Below are 19240 nucleotides of genomic sequence, written 5' to 3' on the forward strand. Positions count from 1 at the left end.
GAAGAGGGTTCCAGGGTTCCCGGAGGGGGAACTACAAGTCTGTATGCAGCTCTGCCTGGGGCCACCATGCATCCTGTTTGCATGGGGGTCTAGGCAGTAACTGGTGTGCTGGATACCTGTGTGTGGTTGTGGGTATGGTGTCCTGTATGGTGTGTGAGCACCAGTACTTATGCACGGGTTCCAGTTGTGGTGGCTGCGGCAGGTAAGTGTGTGGTTCTGTGTGCTTACCTGCCAATCCAATAGCTGTTTACGGCTACTTTTCCCTGATTCTAGGCCAGGTGAGCCTCCTGTTCATCAGGTCATCTCAGCCCTTTCCCTATTATGACAGATTATCAGGGCAACTTAGGGTCCTAGGTTCCTGGGTGTGAGCCGCCCTGTCATCCAGGTCCACTCATACAGGTAGGAGTCAGGGCGAGGGTTAGGGAAGCATTAGGAGGTGCCCTGCTACCTTATCCCGGTATCCAGGCCTAGTTGTCTTCCCATTTACCCTCCGCATTGTATGGTGGGGGGTTTACCCCACTCCCCACCGTGACACTTGCGCTTCGCAGGGCTCTCCCTACATTGCGGCGTGGGTCACATGACATCTTTTTGTCACGTGACCGCATGTGATTGGCCAGACTACTTTCTGGCATCCCTAGCTACTAGGATACAAGTTACGTTATAGGTAACCTTGTGATCACATGACTGTGTTTTGCCCCAATCTTTTTCATATGCTAATGAAAATGCGGAACAGAATTGCGGATGTGTGAATGGGGCCTAAGGGTCCCTTATCACCGCCAATCAGCTACTTGTTAGGTAGTTACTGATTAGTCGCTGATTAGCGTCATCGCTGTCGCTAATCAGCACTAGTACTATATCGTATCTGTAAGTGATCAAGACTGATCGCAATCAGATCTATATCAGTACATTAGGGTCACCTTAGGCTCTACAAAAAACACAGTGTTCGCCTGATCAGGCCTGATCTTGTGCGCACACTTGCGTTCAGTCTGCCCCACCGCAGTGACAGAAATTTTTTGTTCTGATCACTGCAAAAACACAGTAAAATCGCTGCGGCGCTATAAAGATCACTTTTGAGCTTTTTGGATCTTTATTAGCGATCGCAGCTTTACTTCGCAAGCACTCCTATGTCCTTTCCCCTCTTTTTTTTTTTTTTTGCACATTTTTTGGCTGAGATTTTTTCATCCACATTGATCGATACGAATGAAGAAATCTGTGCCGTTCATTTTTTCTTTCAGCCCAGAGGCTGAACGGAAAAATAAAAAATCTCATTACCCGTATGCTCAATATAAGGAGAATAGCAGAAACTCCTAATGCTGGCCATACATGTAATGATTGCGGAGATCCTCAAATGCCAGGGCAGTACAAACACCCCACAAATGACCCCATTTTGGAAATAAGACACCCCAAGGTATTCGCTGAGGTGCATATTGAGTCCATGAAAGATTGAACTTTTTGTCACAAGTTAGTGGAAAGGGAGACTTTGTGAGAAAAAAATAAAAATAAAAATAAATTTCTGCTAACTTGTGCCAAAAAAAAAGCAGCCTAGGTGCACAAAGGGGTCCAAATTTTAATGAGTACCTTTAGGATTTCACAGGGCATTTTTACGCATTTGAATTCCAAACTACTTCTCACGCTTTAGGGCCCCTAAAATGCCAGGGCAGTATAAATACCCCACAAGTGACCCCATTTTGGAAAGAATAAACCCCAAGGTATTCTGTGAGGGGCATGGCGAGTTCATGTAAAATTTTATTTTTGGTCACAAGTTAGTGGAATATGAGACTTTGTAAGAAAAAAAAAAAGAAAAAAATCTATTTCCGCTAACTTGTGCCAAAAAAAAAAAATCTTCTATGAACTCGCCATGCCCCTCACGGAATACCTTGGGGTGTCTTATTTCCAAAATGGGGTCACTTGTGGGGTATTTATACTGCCCTAGCATTTTAGGGGACCTAAAGCGTGAGAAGTAATTTGGAATCCAAATGCGTAAAAATGCCCTGTGAAATCCTGAAAGTACTCATTGGAATTTGGGCCCCTTTGCGCACCTAGGCTGCAAAAAAGTGTCACACATGTGGTATCGCCGTACTCAGGAGAAGTAGGGCAGTGTGTTTTGGGGTGACTTTTCACACATACCCATCCTGTGTGTGAGAAATATCTCTGTAAATGACAACTTTTTCCATTATTTTTTATACAAAGTTGTCAATTTACAGAGATATTTCTCTCACCCAGCATGAGTATATGTAAAAATACACCCCAAAACACATTGCCCTACTTTTTCTGAGTACGGCAATACCACATGTGTGACACTTTTTTGCAGCCTAGGTGCGTAAAGGGGCCGAAAGTCCAACGAGTACCTTTAGGCTTTACAGGGTTGCTCACAATTTAGCCCCGCCCAAAATGCCAGAACAGTAAACACACCCCACAAATGACCCCATTTCGGAAAGTAGACACCCCAAGGTATTCACTGAGGGGCATAGTGAGTCCGTGGGAGATTTTTTTTATTTTATTTTTTTGCCAGAAGTTAGCAGAAATGGAAACTTTATTATTATTTTTTTTTCTCAGAAAGTGTAATTTTCCGCTAACTTGTGAAAAAAAATTAAATCATACATGAACTCACCATGCCCCTCTGTGAATACTTTGGGGTGTCTTCTTTCTAAAATGGGGTCATTTGGGGGGGTATTTATACTATCCTGGCATTCTAGCACCTCAAACATGACAGGTGCTCATAAAGTCAGAGCTGCTTCAACGCTATAACTTTTGCGCAAACCAATAAATATACACTTATTGGATTATTTTTTTTAATCAAAGACATGTAGCACAATAAATTTGGACACAAACTTGTATAGAAATGTAATTATATTTGAACAATTTTACCAGAAAAAGTTAAAAATACACTTTTTTTGAGAAAATTGCGGTCTATTTTGATTAATATCAGAAAAACTAAAAATCTCAGCAGCAATCAAATACCACCAAAAGAAAGCTGTATTTGTGAGAAGAAAAGGATGTAAAATTCATTTGCGTGCCAAGTTGCATGACCGAGCAATAAACCGTTAAAGTTGTGAAGTGCCGATTTGTAAAAAAAGGGCCTGGACACTAGGGGGGTATAAACCTGTGGTCCTTAAGTGGTTAAATCAATACATAAATATGTTTACATATATTTGTTATGTTTCATGTATGCTCATGCTAATGAGACACCACCTGGGGGTGGTTCCATGAGACAGTGACCACCCACAGATGCGGTTTTCTGGCGGTTTTTAACTGTGTATATACACCCCTATTTGTATCATATGTGTGATTATAAATGCCAACTTGATGAAGGGGACTATAGCTTCCCCAAAACGCATTGTTCTTATTCTGTGCGCATTTTAATGAAATAAAGAAGATTTTTCACTCAAGACTGTCTATAATGGGCTTTGAAGCACCGAAGCAGGAATTTGTAACTTTGTCTCAAAGCACTTTTTTTAGAGGGACTGGACATCTCTTCCCAAAGGAACCACTACCTGCAGCAGCAGCCCAGTTGACAAGATTTTGTTTAAGAAGCCTACAATAGGGTTGTGCCTATAGTAGCACAACCCCACAAGGTGAGCCTCCATTAGCACACCGTTTATACCATAAATATAATCCTGAACGTACTATCCTATTGTGCGCCTTTTTCGTTGAGCTCTAGGCACATCCATATTATAAAGAACTGAAAGGGGTAAGTTATGGTAAAATAACCCCTCTACATGGGGCAAAATCAGTTCAAAAATAAAAATTAATTGCTGATCAACGAATTGCCGAACTTGCAAATTTTCAAGGGATTCCCTCATCTGTACTAGCGATAGTGGCGAAAAAAGATAGGAAGGCGCTCATAGGGTAATAAGTTCAGTTATAGATATATGAATCAAAACATCGAAAGTTATGCTCACCTTCTGGTGTTGTGCATACGTAGGCACAACACTCGTGAGGACAGGGGGTCGGTGCAGCCGGTATCTTCTCAGTCCTCGTAGGTGGAGTAGCCAAAGCTCCGGAGGAATGATATGTATTGCAAAAGGAAAAAGATTGTTGGTGCACTGGTGTGGTGCACCAATTGATACCTTCTGGCGCAATAACACGACCTCAGTAGATAGATAAAGGGGTCTTTTATTGATGATAGACAACGCGTTTCGGAGTTAGTACACTCCTTTTTCAAGTCTGTAGGGTCCGTACTGGGGCTTGAAGCGCGGCCTTGAAGCTTCAAGCCCCAGTACGGACCCTACAGACTTGAAAAAGGAGTGTACTAACTCCGAAACGCGTTGTCTATCATCAATAAAAGACCCCTTTATCTATCTACTGAGGTCGTGTTATTGCGCCAGAAGGTATCAATTGGTGCACCACACCAGTGCACCAACAATCTTTTTCCTTTTGCAATACATATCATCTGTACTAGACATTTAACTGGATTTGAAGGGCATCTGTCAGCAGATATGTCCCTATGACACTGGCTGACCTGGTGCATGTGCATCTGTGTTGGTGCTTTTTTCATATGTATGTTTATATGTAAATATATGCAAATGAACCTCTAGGGACAATGGGGGTGTTGCCGTTACTCCTAGAGGTTGTGCTCTCTCTGCAACCACCACTCCCTCTCCACTTTGACTGAGTCCTGCTGGCCCTGTAAACCAAGAAAGTGCAGCAGTTGCAGAGAGAGCAGAGCCTCTAGGTGTAATGGTAACGTCCCCTTTGCTCCTAGAGGCTCATTTGCATATATTTAAACCTCAATGCCGCCACATATGAATATGGGACCAACACAGATGTCTTCAGCTGACAAGCGCACATGTAACAGGTCAGTCAGTGTCATAGGTACAAATCTGCTGACAGGTGTCCTTTAAGGGGATTCTCTTCTTTTTTTTTTTTTAAACCTTTTTAAACACCCTGTTTGGGAACTTTTAATTAATAGAAGATTATCCTCTGCTCAGGACCCAGAAGAGGAGAGTAGCTACAAGGAGCATCTCTCTTTCTAGGGAACCTAACATGTCTAAACCGTGCAATTGATTTCAGTTGGCAGTGTGTAATACCTAATTTCTCCCAGCTGTGGCACTGCAAGAAAATGACACGCTTGACTATGGGATCCTAGGATCCAGATTAATGCAAATGACTGGGGGTCTAACCATCAGGGCACCCCATGAATAGCATATGACTTCTAACAAAAAGGGTATGTCCAAAGCGCAGAACTCCTTTAAATTTCCGGTCTCAGTAAATATTCTGATTGTTTTTTTTTTCATTTCCTCCAATGAATATAGTAGCTTCAAATTCTGATCTTCCCAGTAGTAAACAGATTCCTGAATGTCACCTTTTCTGGTTTCTCTCATCTGCATAGACTAAACAGTATTTTTATTTTTTTTGCCTATTTGAATATTCTGTTTATGCATGTATTTCCTGTTTCACATCATCTTATTGTGTCAGTGGAATATGAGACGAAATTGATTATTTAGACATTTGCCTTTTGCAGCTTTTCAAAGTCATTCACTTTTTATGATAGGTTTGCATGCATCATGCACAGAGTTCTTTAAAGCAAGACTGATTGGTTTTATCATCGGCATAAATTGCTGTCTGGGTGACGCTGTCTATCCCATCAATCAGCAAATGCGGTCAACGTAGCTGGAGATCATCCTAAATCCCGTAAATTGTGATTAATGGTAGTTTTACTATAATTTAATAACAGGAATGCTTTATGTTCTGTATTTTATATGCTGCTTTACAGGTATATATAGTCACTGAATACGGGTTGAATATCCATCTGTGGTCAGCGGCCGAGAGCATGGAGCAAAGGTGGATGTACGGCACTGTCATTCTGGCTAGCAACAGTCCATTTCGGGTGGCCTTTGAAGCTCAAGTAGGGGGCAACCAAGATATTGACATTGCTTTGGATGATATATCATTTACATTGGACTGCCAAGTAGAAGGTGAGTGTTTTGGTATGTTCAATAGGTTTGTATTGTTTACTGGTAGACTAGAGACCTTTATAGTCAGCAGTGTGTGTAGACTCGAATGGCGTAGTAGTGTGCTCAGTGTATTACTATGTATTTTTTTTTTTTTTTTTACTGTGTTCATTTTTGTACTGGAGGTTCACTAAAAGTTTTAAGTCAAACAAAAGAGCATGAGAAGAAACTTCCTACCATCTGCATCAGCTCACCCCAGTACCATGCAGACACCACCTATGGAGAATATCCGTCATGGTAGCCATAACTTTCTGCTCTTCTCTTTCTTTTGAAAGCACCTTGAATGGTACATTTATTCTACTGGTGGTAGATGTCTGCTCTCCCCAGTTATCCAAATTATGTAAGGTGGGCATTTTAGAAAAAAGGGTTGTACGGGATTTGCAAAGCTGTTTTCTTCCAAGAACAGAACCAGATCTGTCCATAGGTGTGGTACTGAAGCTTAGAAGGATTCCCTTCAGTTGATCTGAGCTACAACACCATACAACCCAACAATAAGTGCGGAGCATTTTCTTGGAGGGAGTAGAGTTGTCACAATACCAAAATTTTGATTCAATTTCAAAACCGAGAAAAAATATTGCAATACTCAATACCATGCAAAAAAAGCACAAAAAATACCCACACATTAACCTCATGTTGCTGAGCATTATATATTTTTTTTTTGGTGGCAAAGTATCGATTGCTTTCTTCACATAATGGACAAAATGAGGTTAATGTGAGGTACATGATGGGGTAACTTACTGTTAATGTGAGGCACATGGTTTTGTCAATTTGGACCTCTACGTACCTCACATTAGGTAACCCCATGATGTACCTCACATTAACCCCATGTTGTCCATTATGTGAGGAGGTAGTTGACAGGGTTACTATTAATGTGAGGCACATGGCGTTATTAATTTGGACCTCATATTAATAGTAAGTGACACCATCATTAACCCCATGTTGCACATTATTGTCACCGCCGGCCCTGGGAGAGATCTTAGAAGTTCAAATAGACGGAAGACTCAGGAGTCTATCTGACAGATCCCTCTTGTTTTCATTGTTGCTGACAGGTTTCCACCCCTTCGCAGACGCTGCTCATTATCAGTCAGACAGAAAAATGTGAATTCGGTGGCTCACCAATTGGGCACAATGAAAATGGGTGCACACCTCACTGGACTCGCCCGTCCCAAAGAAAGCAATAATAAATGAAATGTGGAGGGGCACTCGCTAGATGGGAATGGGTGATAAGACACTTGCATAAAATATCCACATAAAATGGTTTACATAAAATAGTTATTTAATACTCTACAGTCATGTGAAAAAATTAGGACACCCTTTGAAAGCATGTGGTTTTTTGTAACATTTTTAATAAAAGGTTATTTCATCTCTGTTTCAACAATACAGAGAGATTAAAGTAATCCAACTAAACAAAGAAAACTGAAGAAAAGTCTTTTCAAGATCTTCTGTAAATGTCATTCTACAAAAATGCCTATTCTAACTGAGGAAAAAGATAGGACACCCTCACATGTATTCCCTCTTAAATTGGCTCAGATCTCACACAGGTATATCACACCAGGTGCACATAATTAGTAGATCGTTACTCTGCATGTTGAATGAGGCTTGCCCTATTTAAACCTCAGACATTTAGTTTGGTGTGCTCCTGACTGTTGAAGTGAGAGTGAGCACCATGGTGAGAGCAAAAGAGCTGTCAGAGGACTTCAGAAAAAAGATTGTAGCAGCCTATGAGTCTGGGAAGGGATTTAAAAAGATCTCAAAAGATTTTGAAATCAGCCATTCCACTGTCCGGAAGATAGTCTACAAGTGGAGGGCTTTCAAAACAACTGCCAACATGCCCAGGACTGGTCGCCCCAGCAAGTTCACCCCAAGAGCAGACCGCAAGATGCTAAAAGAGGTCTCCAAAAACCCTAAAGTGTCATCTCGAGAACTACAGCAGGCTCTGGCTACTGTTGATGTAGAAGTACATGCCTCTACAATCAGAAAGAGACTGTACAAGTTTAACTTGCATGGGAGGTGTGCAAGGAGGAAACCTTTGCTTTCCAAGAGAAACATCGAGGCCAGACTGACATTTGCCAGAGATAAAGTTGACAAAGACCAGGACTTCTGGAATAATGTTCTTTGGACAGATGAGTCCAAAATTGAATTATTTGGACACAACAGCAGAGGACATGTTTGGCGTAAACCAAACACAGCATTCCAAGAAAAGAACCTCATACCAACTGTGAAGCATGGAGGTGGAAGTGTCATGGTTTGGGGCTGCTTTGCTGCAGCAGGACCTGGTCAGCTCACCATCATAGAATCCACGATGAATTCTACTGTGTATCAGAAGGTGCTTGAAGAACATGTGAGACCATCAGTTAGAAAATTAAAGCTGAAGCGGAACTGGACCATGCAACATGACAATGACCCAAACATACTAGTAAATCAACCAAAGATTGGCTGAAAAAGAAGAAATGGAGAGTCCTGGAATGGCCAAGTCAAAGTCCAGATTTGAATCCCATTGAGATGCTGTGGGGTGACTTGAAAAGGGCTGTACGTGCAAGAAACCCCTCAAACATCTCACAGCTGAAAAAGTTCAGCATTGAGGAGTGGGGTAAAATTTCCTCAGACCGATGTCGAAGACTGGTAGATGGCTACAAGAACCGTCTCACTGCAGTTATTTCAGCCAAAGGAGGTAACACTCGCTATTAGGGGCAAGGGTGTCCTATCTTTTTCCTCAGTTAGAATAGGCATTTTTGTAGAATGACATTTACAGAAGATCTTGAAAAGACTTTTCTTCAGTTTTCTTTGTTTAGTCGGATTACTTTAATCTCTCTGTATTGTTGAAACGGAGATGAAATAACCTTTTATTAAAAATGTTACAAAAAACCACATGCTTTCAAAGGGTGTCCTAATTTTTTCACATGACTGTATATAGTAGTACATTAAGCTAAAATGACAAAGCCAGCAATATTAAAATATCAGACATAAAGTGGTGCAACTAATTAGAGGAAAATCTTGCAGACCCCCTAATTTCACAAGTCCGCAATCACCACATAAAACCACAAAAATACTGCTGGATGGTTGGATATTATCATATATATTGCACAAGCCCACTATGTCCCATAGATAGTATGGTAGACAGGATCCAGATGAATGACAGTAGGTAAATAGCAGCAGGATCATATTGGTGTATTTGATGGAGGATATTCTCCTCTTCAATTCAGGTACACAGTATCTAATAAGCAGTATTATGATGGTACATTACCGCTCCTGAGCTCTCCGACTGTCGGTTGTGGAGACTCCTTAGTTTGGCTTACCCAGCGCTGCGTCCCGCGTGGTTTCTGAGTCGAACGTAGCGTCCCACGTGACTCTGCAGCCGCTTCCTGAAGTAGGTCTTCAGTCTCCTGGGTCCTAAATTCCCTCCGCCTCCGCTACCATTGACTTGGAGGTACAGATATCAACGGGAATGTAGCATCAAATGTCCATAAATAAATTCATGAGCAAAAATGTCTAATGTCCAGCACCAAACGCGTTTCAAAGTCTACACCCCTTCATCAGTGGCTATATGCAGGGTAAATGTCAAAGCTTCTCTATTCTTTCCTTGTACAATGACCTCTGCACAGGTCAGAGAGCATGGCTAGAAAACTCTCCCATGTAATACTGATTGAGAGGTGCGATATACCTGCTTCCACAAAATACAGATTGAGGGGTGCGATATATCTGCTTTCACCAAATTTTGATTCAGGTGTTCTATATACCTGTTTCCACAAAATACTGATTGAGGGGTGCGATATGCCTGCTGCTACAAAATACTGATTAAGGAGTTCTATAAACCTGCTTCCACAAAATACAGATTGAGGGGTGCAATATACCTGCTTCCACCAAATATTGATTGAGGCCTGCAATACACCGGCTTCCGCAAAATACTGATTGAGGGGTGCGAAATACCTGCTTCCACCAAATATTGATTCAGGTGTTCTATATACCTGCTTCCACAAAATACCGATTGAGGCGTGGGATATACCAGCTCCCACCAAATATTAATTGAGGCCTGCGATATACCTGCTTACACAAATACTGCTCTTCTCTAGGGACTTTGGCACAGGGTCATTTTGAAAATGACAGGCAGAGGAAGAGGCAGGCCGTCCTGCAGGGGTGATAGGGGTCAGGCAGGTTCACCAGGCCGGAGCCTAAGTGGGAAGTTGGAGAAGGTGCGTGCGATTACGTCAAAGGACGCACCAGAGTTGGTTGAGTGGCTTACTCAGCCTTCCGCTTCTGCACCCTCCTCATCCTCTGTATCAGCACCCTCCTCACTCTCTGCTGTGTGCATCCCCAAAGACACCACCACCACTACCATAGCCCCTCCACTCGAGTCAGAGGAATTATTTTCCCATCAATTTCCAGACCTTACCGATGCGCAGCCATTCTTGGCATCGGATGAGGAAGAGGAGGTAGCAACGACCGCCACCCAGCGGTCTGACAAAAGTACCCAGGTCAGCCCAAGGAGGGTGGTCCCCGATGTTGCTGCCTACTCCGAGATCTCTTATGTCAGTGTTGGTGAAGGTAACGATGATGACGTGTCGATGGACGTCACGTGGGTGCCCACAAGAGAGGAAGAGGAGGGGAGTTTAGAGAGAGAGACGGAGCAGCAGATCTTGCAGTGCACAGGAGGCAAAAAGTAGACTGTAAATGTATCTGGAGCGAGTAATCCACCATGCACGGTCACATCTGGCGCTCCCAGGATGCCAGCACATGGCTCCGCAGTGTGGTTTTTTTTCAACATGTCAGCTGCTGACAATAGTATTGTCATCTGAAGCCTGTGCTGTCAACGCATAAGTCGTGGTAAGCCCAACACTCACCTAGGGACGAATGCCTTAAGAAGGCACCTGGCCTCCCATCACGAGCCCAGTGGGAACAACACGGTCAGAACCCAGAAAGACACACTCCCGACGCTCCACGTCCTGCCTCTTCTCCTTTTTCTCTCTCCTCCCATTTGTTTTCCACTCCACCTTCCACCGTGCCGTCGTCGCGTTCATCTGGCAAAAGGCAGGCTTCCGTGGCCCAAATGTTCGAACGTAAAAGTTGATGACGCTGGATAACCCTCTTGGCCAACAGCTGACCGCCGGCTTGTCAGAACTGCTAGCCTGTCAATGACTGTCATATAAACTGGTGGACTCGGAGGCCTTTAGAAAATTTGCGGCCATTGGCACACCGCAATGGAAGGTCCCAGGAAGGAAATAGTTCTCCCAGAAAGACATCCCAGAGCTATATGGCCATGTTCAGCCGCAAGTGAATGTATCTCTGGCACACAGTGTCGGTGCCAAGATACATCTGATCACAGACACGTGGTCTAGCAAACATGGGCAGGGAAGGAACATAACTTTTAATGCCCACTGGGTGAACCTTCTGACGGCCGTCAAGTATGTAACCCGTGGCACCCGTGTGGATTTTGTGTTACCGCCACGGATTGCATGCAGTCCTGTCTCTTCTTCTCCTCCTCCTACTCCACCCTCCGTCTTCTTCTTAGCTGACTCCTCCTATTCCACTGCTACCGCTTCTTCCGCTGCACCCCCAAGCTCCCCAGAACCTATTCGACGTGCCAGGTGAGACTTTGCCATGCTGTGCTGCGGCTGTTGTGCCTGGAAGCCAAGAGCCAAACCGGTCCTGCACTCCTTTCAGCTCTGTGGTCACAGGTCGATCAGTGGCTAACCCCGCTCAATTTGACGGTTGTAAAGTGGTGTGCGACAACGGTGCCAAACTGCTGAGCACGCTGAAACAGGGTAAAGTGACACACGTGCCGTGCACGGCACACGTACTGAACTTAGTCGGGCAACTATTCGTTCCCAAATACCACGGGGTCCAGGACGTCTTTCGGCAGGCCAGGAAAATCTCTGGCCATTTAAGAAGACCTTACACGGCCATGGCTTGCCTTGCTGACGTTAACCACCTCAGCTCCCCTAGCTTAAACCCCCTTAATGACCAGACCACTTTTTACAATTCTGCACTACACTACTTTCACGGTTTATTGCTTGGTCATGCAACTTACCACCCAAATGAATTTTACCTCCTTTTCTTCTCACTAATAGAGATTTCATTTGGTGGTATTTCATTGCTTCTGACATTTTTACTTTTTTGTTATTAATTGAAATTTACCAAAAATTTTTGCAAAAAAATTTTAATTTTTCACTTTCAGTTGTAATTTTATTTTTATTTTTTTTAAATAAATTTCTATATACATTTTTCTCTAAATTAATTGTTCTACATGTCTTTGATTAAAAAAAATGTTTGGGTAAAAAAAAAATGGTTTGGGTAAAAGTTATAGCGTTTACAAACTATGGTACAAAAATGTGAATTTCCGCTTTTTGAAGCAGCTCTGACTTTCTGAGCACCTGTCATGTTTCGTGAGGTTCTACAATGCCCAGACAGTAGAAAACCCCCACAAATGACCCCATTTCGAATGGGGTCACTTGTGGGGTAGTTATACTGCCCTGGGATTTTAGGGGCCTTAATGCGTGAGAAGTAGTTTGAAATCAAAATGTGTAAAAAATGCCCTGTGAAATCCTAAAGGTGCTCACATACCACATGTGTGACACTTTTTTGCAGCCTAGGTGGGCAAAGGGGCCCACATTCCAAAGAGCATCTTTAGGATTTCACAGGGCATTTTTTACGCATTTTGATTTCAAACTACTTCTCACGCTTTAGGGCCCCTAAAATGCCAGGGCAGTATAACTACCCCACAAGTGACCCCAACTCTTTGGAAAGAAGACACGCCAAGGTATTTTATTTTTTGTCACAAGTTAATGGAATATGAGACTTTGTAAGAAAAAATAAATAATAATAATTTCTGCTAACTTGTGCCAAAAAAATGTCTGAATGGAGCCTTACAGGGGGGGTGATCAATGACAGGGGGGTGATCAATGACAGGGGGGTGATCAATGACAGGGGGGTGATCAGGGAGTCTATATGGGGTGATCACCCCCCTGTCATTGATCACCCCCCTGTAAGGCTTTATTCAGATGTCCGTATGTGTTTTGCGGATCCGATCCATGGATCCGTGGATCCGCAAAACACATACGGACGTCTGAATGGAGCCTTACAGGGGGGGTGATCAATGACAGGGGGGTGATCAGGGAGTCTATATGGGGTGATCACCCCCCTGTCATTGATCACCCCCCTGTAAGGCTCCATTCAGACGTCCGTATGTGTTTTGCGGATCCGCGGTGTCCGTGTTTTGCAGATCCATGGATCCGCGGATCCGCAAAACACATACGGACGTCTGAATGGAGCCTTACAGGGGGGTGATCAATGAAGGGGGGTGATCACCCCATATAGACTCCCTGATCACCCCCCTGTCATTGATCACCCCCCTGTAAGGCTCCATTCAGAGGTCCGTAAGTGTTTTGCGGATCCACGGATCCATGGATTGGATCCGCAAAACACATACGGACGTCTGAATGGAGCTTTACAGGGGGGTGATCAATGACAGGGGGGTGATCAATGACAGGGGGGTGATCAGGGAGTCTATATGGGGTGATCACCCCCTGTCATTGATCACCCCCCTGTAAGGCTTTATTCAGATGTCCGTATGTGTTTTGCGGATCCGATCCATGGATCCGTGGATCCGCAAAACACATACGGACGTCTGAATGGAGCCTTACAGGGGGGTGATCAATTACAGGGGGGTGATCACCCCATATAGACTCCCTGATCACCCCCCTGTCATTGATCACCCCCCTGTAAGGCTCCATTCAGAGGTCCGTAAGTGTTTTGCGGATCCACGGATCCATGGATTGGATCCGCAAAACACATACGGACGTCTGAATGGAGCTTTACAGGGGGGTGATCAATGACAGGGGGGTGATCAATGACAGGGGGGTGATCAGGGAGTCTATATGGGGTGATCACCCCCTGTCATTGATCACCCCCCTGTAAGGCTTTATTCAGATGTCCGTATGTGTTTTGCGGATCCGATCCATGGATCCGTGGATCCGCAAAACACATACGGACGTCTGAATGGAGCCTTACAGGGGGGTGATCAATTACAGGGGGGTGATCAATGACAGGGGGGTGATCAGGGAGTCTATATGGGGTGATCACCCCCCTGTCATTGATCACCCCCCTGTAAGGCTCCATTCAGACGTCCATATGTGTTTTGCGGATCCGTGGATCCGCAAAACACGGACACCGCGGATCCGCAAAACACATACAGACTTCTGAATGGAGCCTTCCAGGGGGGTGATCAATGACAGGGGGGGATCAATGACAGGGGGTGATCAGGGAGTCTATATGGGGTGATCAGGGGGTTAATAAGGGGTTAATAAGTGACAGGGGGGGTGTAGTGTAGTGGGGTTTGGTGCTACTTTACAGAGCTACCTGTGTCCTCTGGTGGTCGATCCAAGCAAAAGGGACCACCAGAAGACCAGGTAGCAGGTATATTGGAAGCTGTTATCAAAACAGCGTCTAATATACCTTTTAGGGGTTAAAAAAAACGCATCTACAGCCTGCCAGCGAACGATCGCCGCTGGCAGGCTGTAGATCAGCTAGTTTACCAGCACTTCCTGTGAACACGCGCGCCTGTGTGCGCGCGTTTACAGGAAATCTCGCGTCTCGCGAGATGATGCCCCGGCACGTCCAGGAGGAATAACAGGGCCGCCGCAAAGAGGTAATCCTGCGTACGGCGGTCCTGTACTGGTTAAGCAGCGACACCACTTGTCCGTCAGACGTCTGACGCGCTGGAACTCCACCTTGTATATGCTTGATAGGCTGCTCCAGCAGAAACGTGCCATTAATGACTACCTGTACGAACTCTGCGGCAGGACAGGTTCTGGGGGGCTTGTTTTTTTTTTTCACTGCGCCAGTGGCTGCTCATGCGCAATGCATGCAGACTTCTGCGGCCATTTCATGACATCACCAAACTAGTCAGTTGCAGCCAGGGTGTCATCAGTGACATTGTACCTTACGCCTTCTTTCTGGAGCATGCATTGCATTATGTCATTGATCGAGCCGTCATGGAGCAGGAAGATGAGGAAGTCGCAATGCTGAATAAATTCCCAAGGGGGTCTACTCCATCTGAGACAAGCCAGCAGGAGTCTGAAGAGGAGTCAGAGGAGGATGGTGCCTGGGCAGCAAGAAGAGCAGGCTTTTCAACTTTTCAGGGATCCCTGGTGTTGTCCGTGGATGGGGGGAGGAGACCGAGGACAACATTCTCCTGGGCGATGAGCAGGAGCCAGGCTGCTCCACCGCTTCCAATTTAGTGCAAATGGGGGCCTTCATGCTCCAGTGTTTGAAGAGGGATCCCCGTATAAAAAGCATAAAGGGCAAGGACCAGTCCTGGCTGGCAACGTACTTAGACCCCCGGTACAAACACAAAATGGCGGACATATTACCAGCATCACAGAGGGCTGTCAGAATGCAGCATTTTCAGGCCTTGCTTTGAGAGATGCTGCATTCTGCTGTTGCGGGCGCTGACAGAGGAATTTCCACCCACAGAGAAACAGTAGCAAGTACCAATCCTACAGCGCATGCAAGAAGAGGGCGGTTTGAAGATGTATTGGTCACTTCAGATATTAAATCATTCTTGCAGCCAACCTATCGACAGCCACCCTCTGGATCCAGCCTCAGGGAACGCCTAGACCGACAGGTGTCCGACTACATTGGGTTAACGGCCAATGTGGACGCTCTGAGAAGCGAGAAACTCCTTGACTACTGGGTGTGCAGGTTTGACCTGTGGCCCTAGCTGGCACAATTTGCCATGGAACTCTTGGCTTGCCCCTTGTCAAGTGTTTTTTCCGAAAGGACATTCAGCTCAGCAAGGGGTATCGTGACCGATAAGTGCACTCGCCTAGCTCACAACAGTGTGGACTACCTGTAACGACCACGTTTAATTGAATTTCCTTATGCCAGCCCACACATACCTGCCACCACCCAGAACAAATAATGGTCCCTGTCTTAGGTAAATACAGCGGCCTAAAAGGCCTTTTTTGTCTGGTGAATGCCTATTGTTTGGGACCTCAGAGGAATTCAACACCTCTGACGACCACGTGTTATCGAATTTCAACTATTATCATTTGGGGTTTTTTCAAGGGGGGGATTTTGTTAGCCATGTTTTTAATCCAGTGTAGGATAAAATAATCAACTGGCGCTACACCATATATGGGATCGCAGCAGTGTTATAGCAGTCCCGTGCTTGCTATGGAGGATACTGTGCAGGCTAGCTGTACGGATCCCAAATGTGTATATAAAAGATATAAATGTAACACTGCGCGCTACCGATAGATATGTTAGATGTATTAGAATATATTTAGATATATTTAAAATGAGCAGCCGACAATCTGCAGAGCCATTTACCGCTCAAACATGCAATACCACAGACGCGCTACAAGGTGTCCAAGTCCTACCTTAACGCACGTGTATGTGTAGAGATGCAACGTTCTGCAGCGATCCTCCTCTTGTATTTCTCTGTATAGCGCAGGAGAAGCGGATCCAAGGGGAGGGGATGGCCAGCATGGGCTAGTATTGTATTTATATTTATATTACGATAAGTATTGGGAATATAGCCCCGGCCGGTGGCAAAAATATTCCCGTTACCTGTGGGTTAATGCTCACGTCTGAGCGAGTGACGTCACCGCAAACTGAGCTACGGGTTGTAGTGGGAGTTAAACTTCCTACGCGTTTCGAGTACAGGCGGTACTCTTCATCAGGGAACGTTACACCCACTACGTATGTTCTCATTATTTATAGTGCATGCTGTGCCTTTCCCCCTCCTCCTCATAACAGTTGTTACTAATCGAAACCAAATAGCTCGATCTCTGAGTTAAGGCCCTTCGGCAACATTGTATCTAAATTGAATATCCATTCTGTTTCTTTCTTTGATTGCTTCTTAATATAGTCCCCGGGCATCCATTTCTATCTTTTCTATGCCCAAAAAAGACATGCCTTCTATTTTTCCTCCATGCAACTCGGTGAAGTGCATCTCTACACATACACGTGCGTTAAGGTAGGACTTGGACACCTTGTAGCGCGTCTGTGGTATTGCATGTTTGAGCGGTAAATGGCTCTGCAGATTGTCGGCTGCTCATTTTAAATATATCTAAATATATTCTAATACATCTAACATATCTATCGGTAGCGCGCAGTGTTACATTTATATCTTTTATGTTTTTAATCCAATTTTATATTTTTTGTTCTTTTAAACATATGTATTTGACATGTATTTGTACTGGCCTGCAGTAAAATTGAAATCCAATGACTGTCTAATATACCTCCAGCCACATTATCAATTGTTCTTTTCTGCTCAGTGAATGAATAATTTTTGGAGCCTGTAATCCACTGGCCTGCAGTGAAATTTATATCCCTTGACTGTCTAATATACCTCCGGCCACATAATTACTTGATCTTTTATGTACGGTGAATGCATAATTTTTGGGGCCTGTAATCTAACTAGCCAATAGTAAAATTGTTATGCACTGACCGCCTAATATACCTCCAGCCACATAATCACTTGTTCTTTTCTGTCAGGTGAATGCCTAATTTTCGCGGCCTGTAGTCCACTGGCCTGCAGTAAAATTGATGTCCATAGACCGTCTAATATACCTACGGCCACATAGTCACTTGATCTTTTATGTACGATAAATGCATTATTTTGGGGGCCTGTAATCTAACTGGTTAACAGTAAAATTGTTATGCACTGACCGTCTAATATACCTCCAGCCACATAATAACTTGTTCTTTTCTGTCAGGTGAATGCCTTATTTTGGGGACCCGTACTCCCGTGGCCTAAAATAAAAATTTTCTAGGCTCCAGCAGGGCACATTTTTGAGAGTTTCCCTTTACGACGCATAAAATGGCCCCTGATTAAAATACATATTTTTTGTGGGAATTTTTGCCATTGATCCCCTTCTGGTATGTCACTGTCCTTGTTGAGGAACTATTTGTGCACTTCTAGTAGGTATTTGGTGGCTGCAAATATTACCTGAAGGTTTTTTGGGTTCGCCTGCCATTAAAGTGAATGGGGCCCGCCACAAATGCGTTTGCGAAACGTCACTGCCGATGTTTGGCCATCACTATTGACTACTGCAATGCATTACTAATTGGTCTCCCTCTCACTAAACTCTCCCCACTTCAGTCTGTCCTAAATGCTGCAGCCAGGCTCATCTGTTTATCCAACCTCTACAATGGAAGAAGTTTGGTTCATTACCCAATACAATACATCCAATAGACGGATACAAAAAAGCCTTGAAAAACATTGGCCTGTCCTTCTGCAGGACCAATACCTAGCCAAACATCTCCCTAGTATTCAGAAAATTACATATAGACGCACACCTACCATCAAAAACACACTAGCCCCGAGTAAACCAAAACAACATACTCAAATACAAGGGGGGAGTATACATAATCGTTGCACGTAAAAAGGGAGTTATAGATGTGGAGCAAAAAATTGTTTATGTTTAAGTTGCAAAATCATCACACACAAACAATCATCGTTCACCTCTAACTATAATGGCACGACATTTCGAATAACATACCTACAATACAGACCAAAAGTTTGGAAACACCTTCTCATTCAAAGAGTTTTCTTTATTTTCATGACTATGAAAATTGTAGATTCACACTGAAGGCATCAAAACTATTAATTAACACATGTGGAATTATATACATAACAAAAAAGTGTGAAACAACTGAAAATATGTCATATTCTAGGTTCTTCAAAGTAGCCACCTTTTGCTTTGATTACTGCTTTGCACACTCTTGGCATTCTCTTGATGAGCTTCAAGAGGTAGTCACCTGAAATGGTTTTCACTTCACAGGTGTGCCCTGTCAGGTTTAATAAGTGGGATTTCTTGCCTTATAAATGGGGTTGGGACCATCAGTTGCGTTGTGGAGAAGTCAGGTGGATACACAGCTGATAGTCCTACTGAATAGACTGTTAGAATTTGTATTATGGCAAGAAAAAAGCAGCTAAGTAAAGAAAAACGAGTGGCCATCATTACTTTAAGAAATGAAGGTCAGTCAGTCCCAAAAATTGGGAAAACTTTGAAAAAGTCCCCAAGTGCAGTCACAAAAACCATCAAGCGCTACAAAGAAACTGGCTCACATGCGGACCGCCCCAGGAAAGGAAGACCAAGAGTCACCTCTGCTGCGGAGGATAAGTTCATCCGAGTCACCAGCCTCAGAAATCGCAGGTTAACAGCAGCTCAGATTAGAGACCAGGTCAATGCCACACAGAGTTCTAGCAGCAGACACATCTCTAGAACAACTGTTAAGAGGAGACTGTGTGAATCAGGCCTTCATGGTAGAATATCTGCTAG

The 19240-nt window shown here is 44.1% G+C and overlaps 1 protein-coding gene across 1 annotated transcript in view; it reads left to right on the top strand.

The window, feature by feature from the left end:
- MALRD1 (MAM and LDL receptor class A domain containing 1) overlaps positions 1–19240 on the top strand; it is a 500726-nt gene that overhangs the window by 350769 nt on the left and 130717 nt on the right. Inside the window, exon 32 of the mRNA XM_044295614.1 lies at positions 5717–5918. Coding sequence (XP_044151549.1) covers positions 5717–5918 — 202 coding nt within the window. The remainder of the gene's footprint in view (positions 1–5716; positions 5919–19240) is intronic.

The sequence above is a fragment of the Bufo gargarizans genome, chromosome 5 (genome assembly GCF_014858855.1).
Source record: "Bufo gargarizans isolate SCDJY-AF-19 chromosome 5, ASM1485885v1, whole genome shotgun sequence".
Taxonomy (NCBI): domain Eukaryota; kingdom Metazoa; phylum Chordata; class Amphibia; order Anura; family Bufonidae; genus Bufo; species Bufo gargarizans.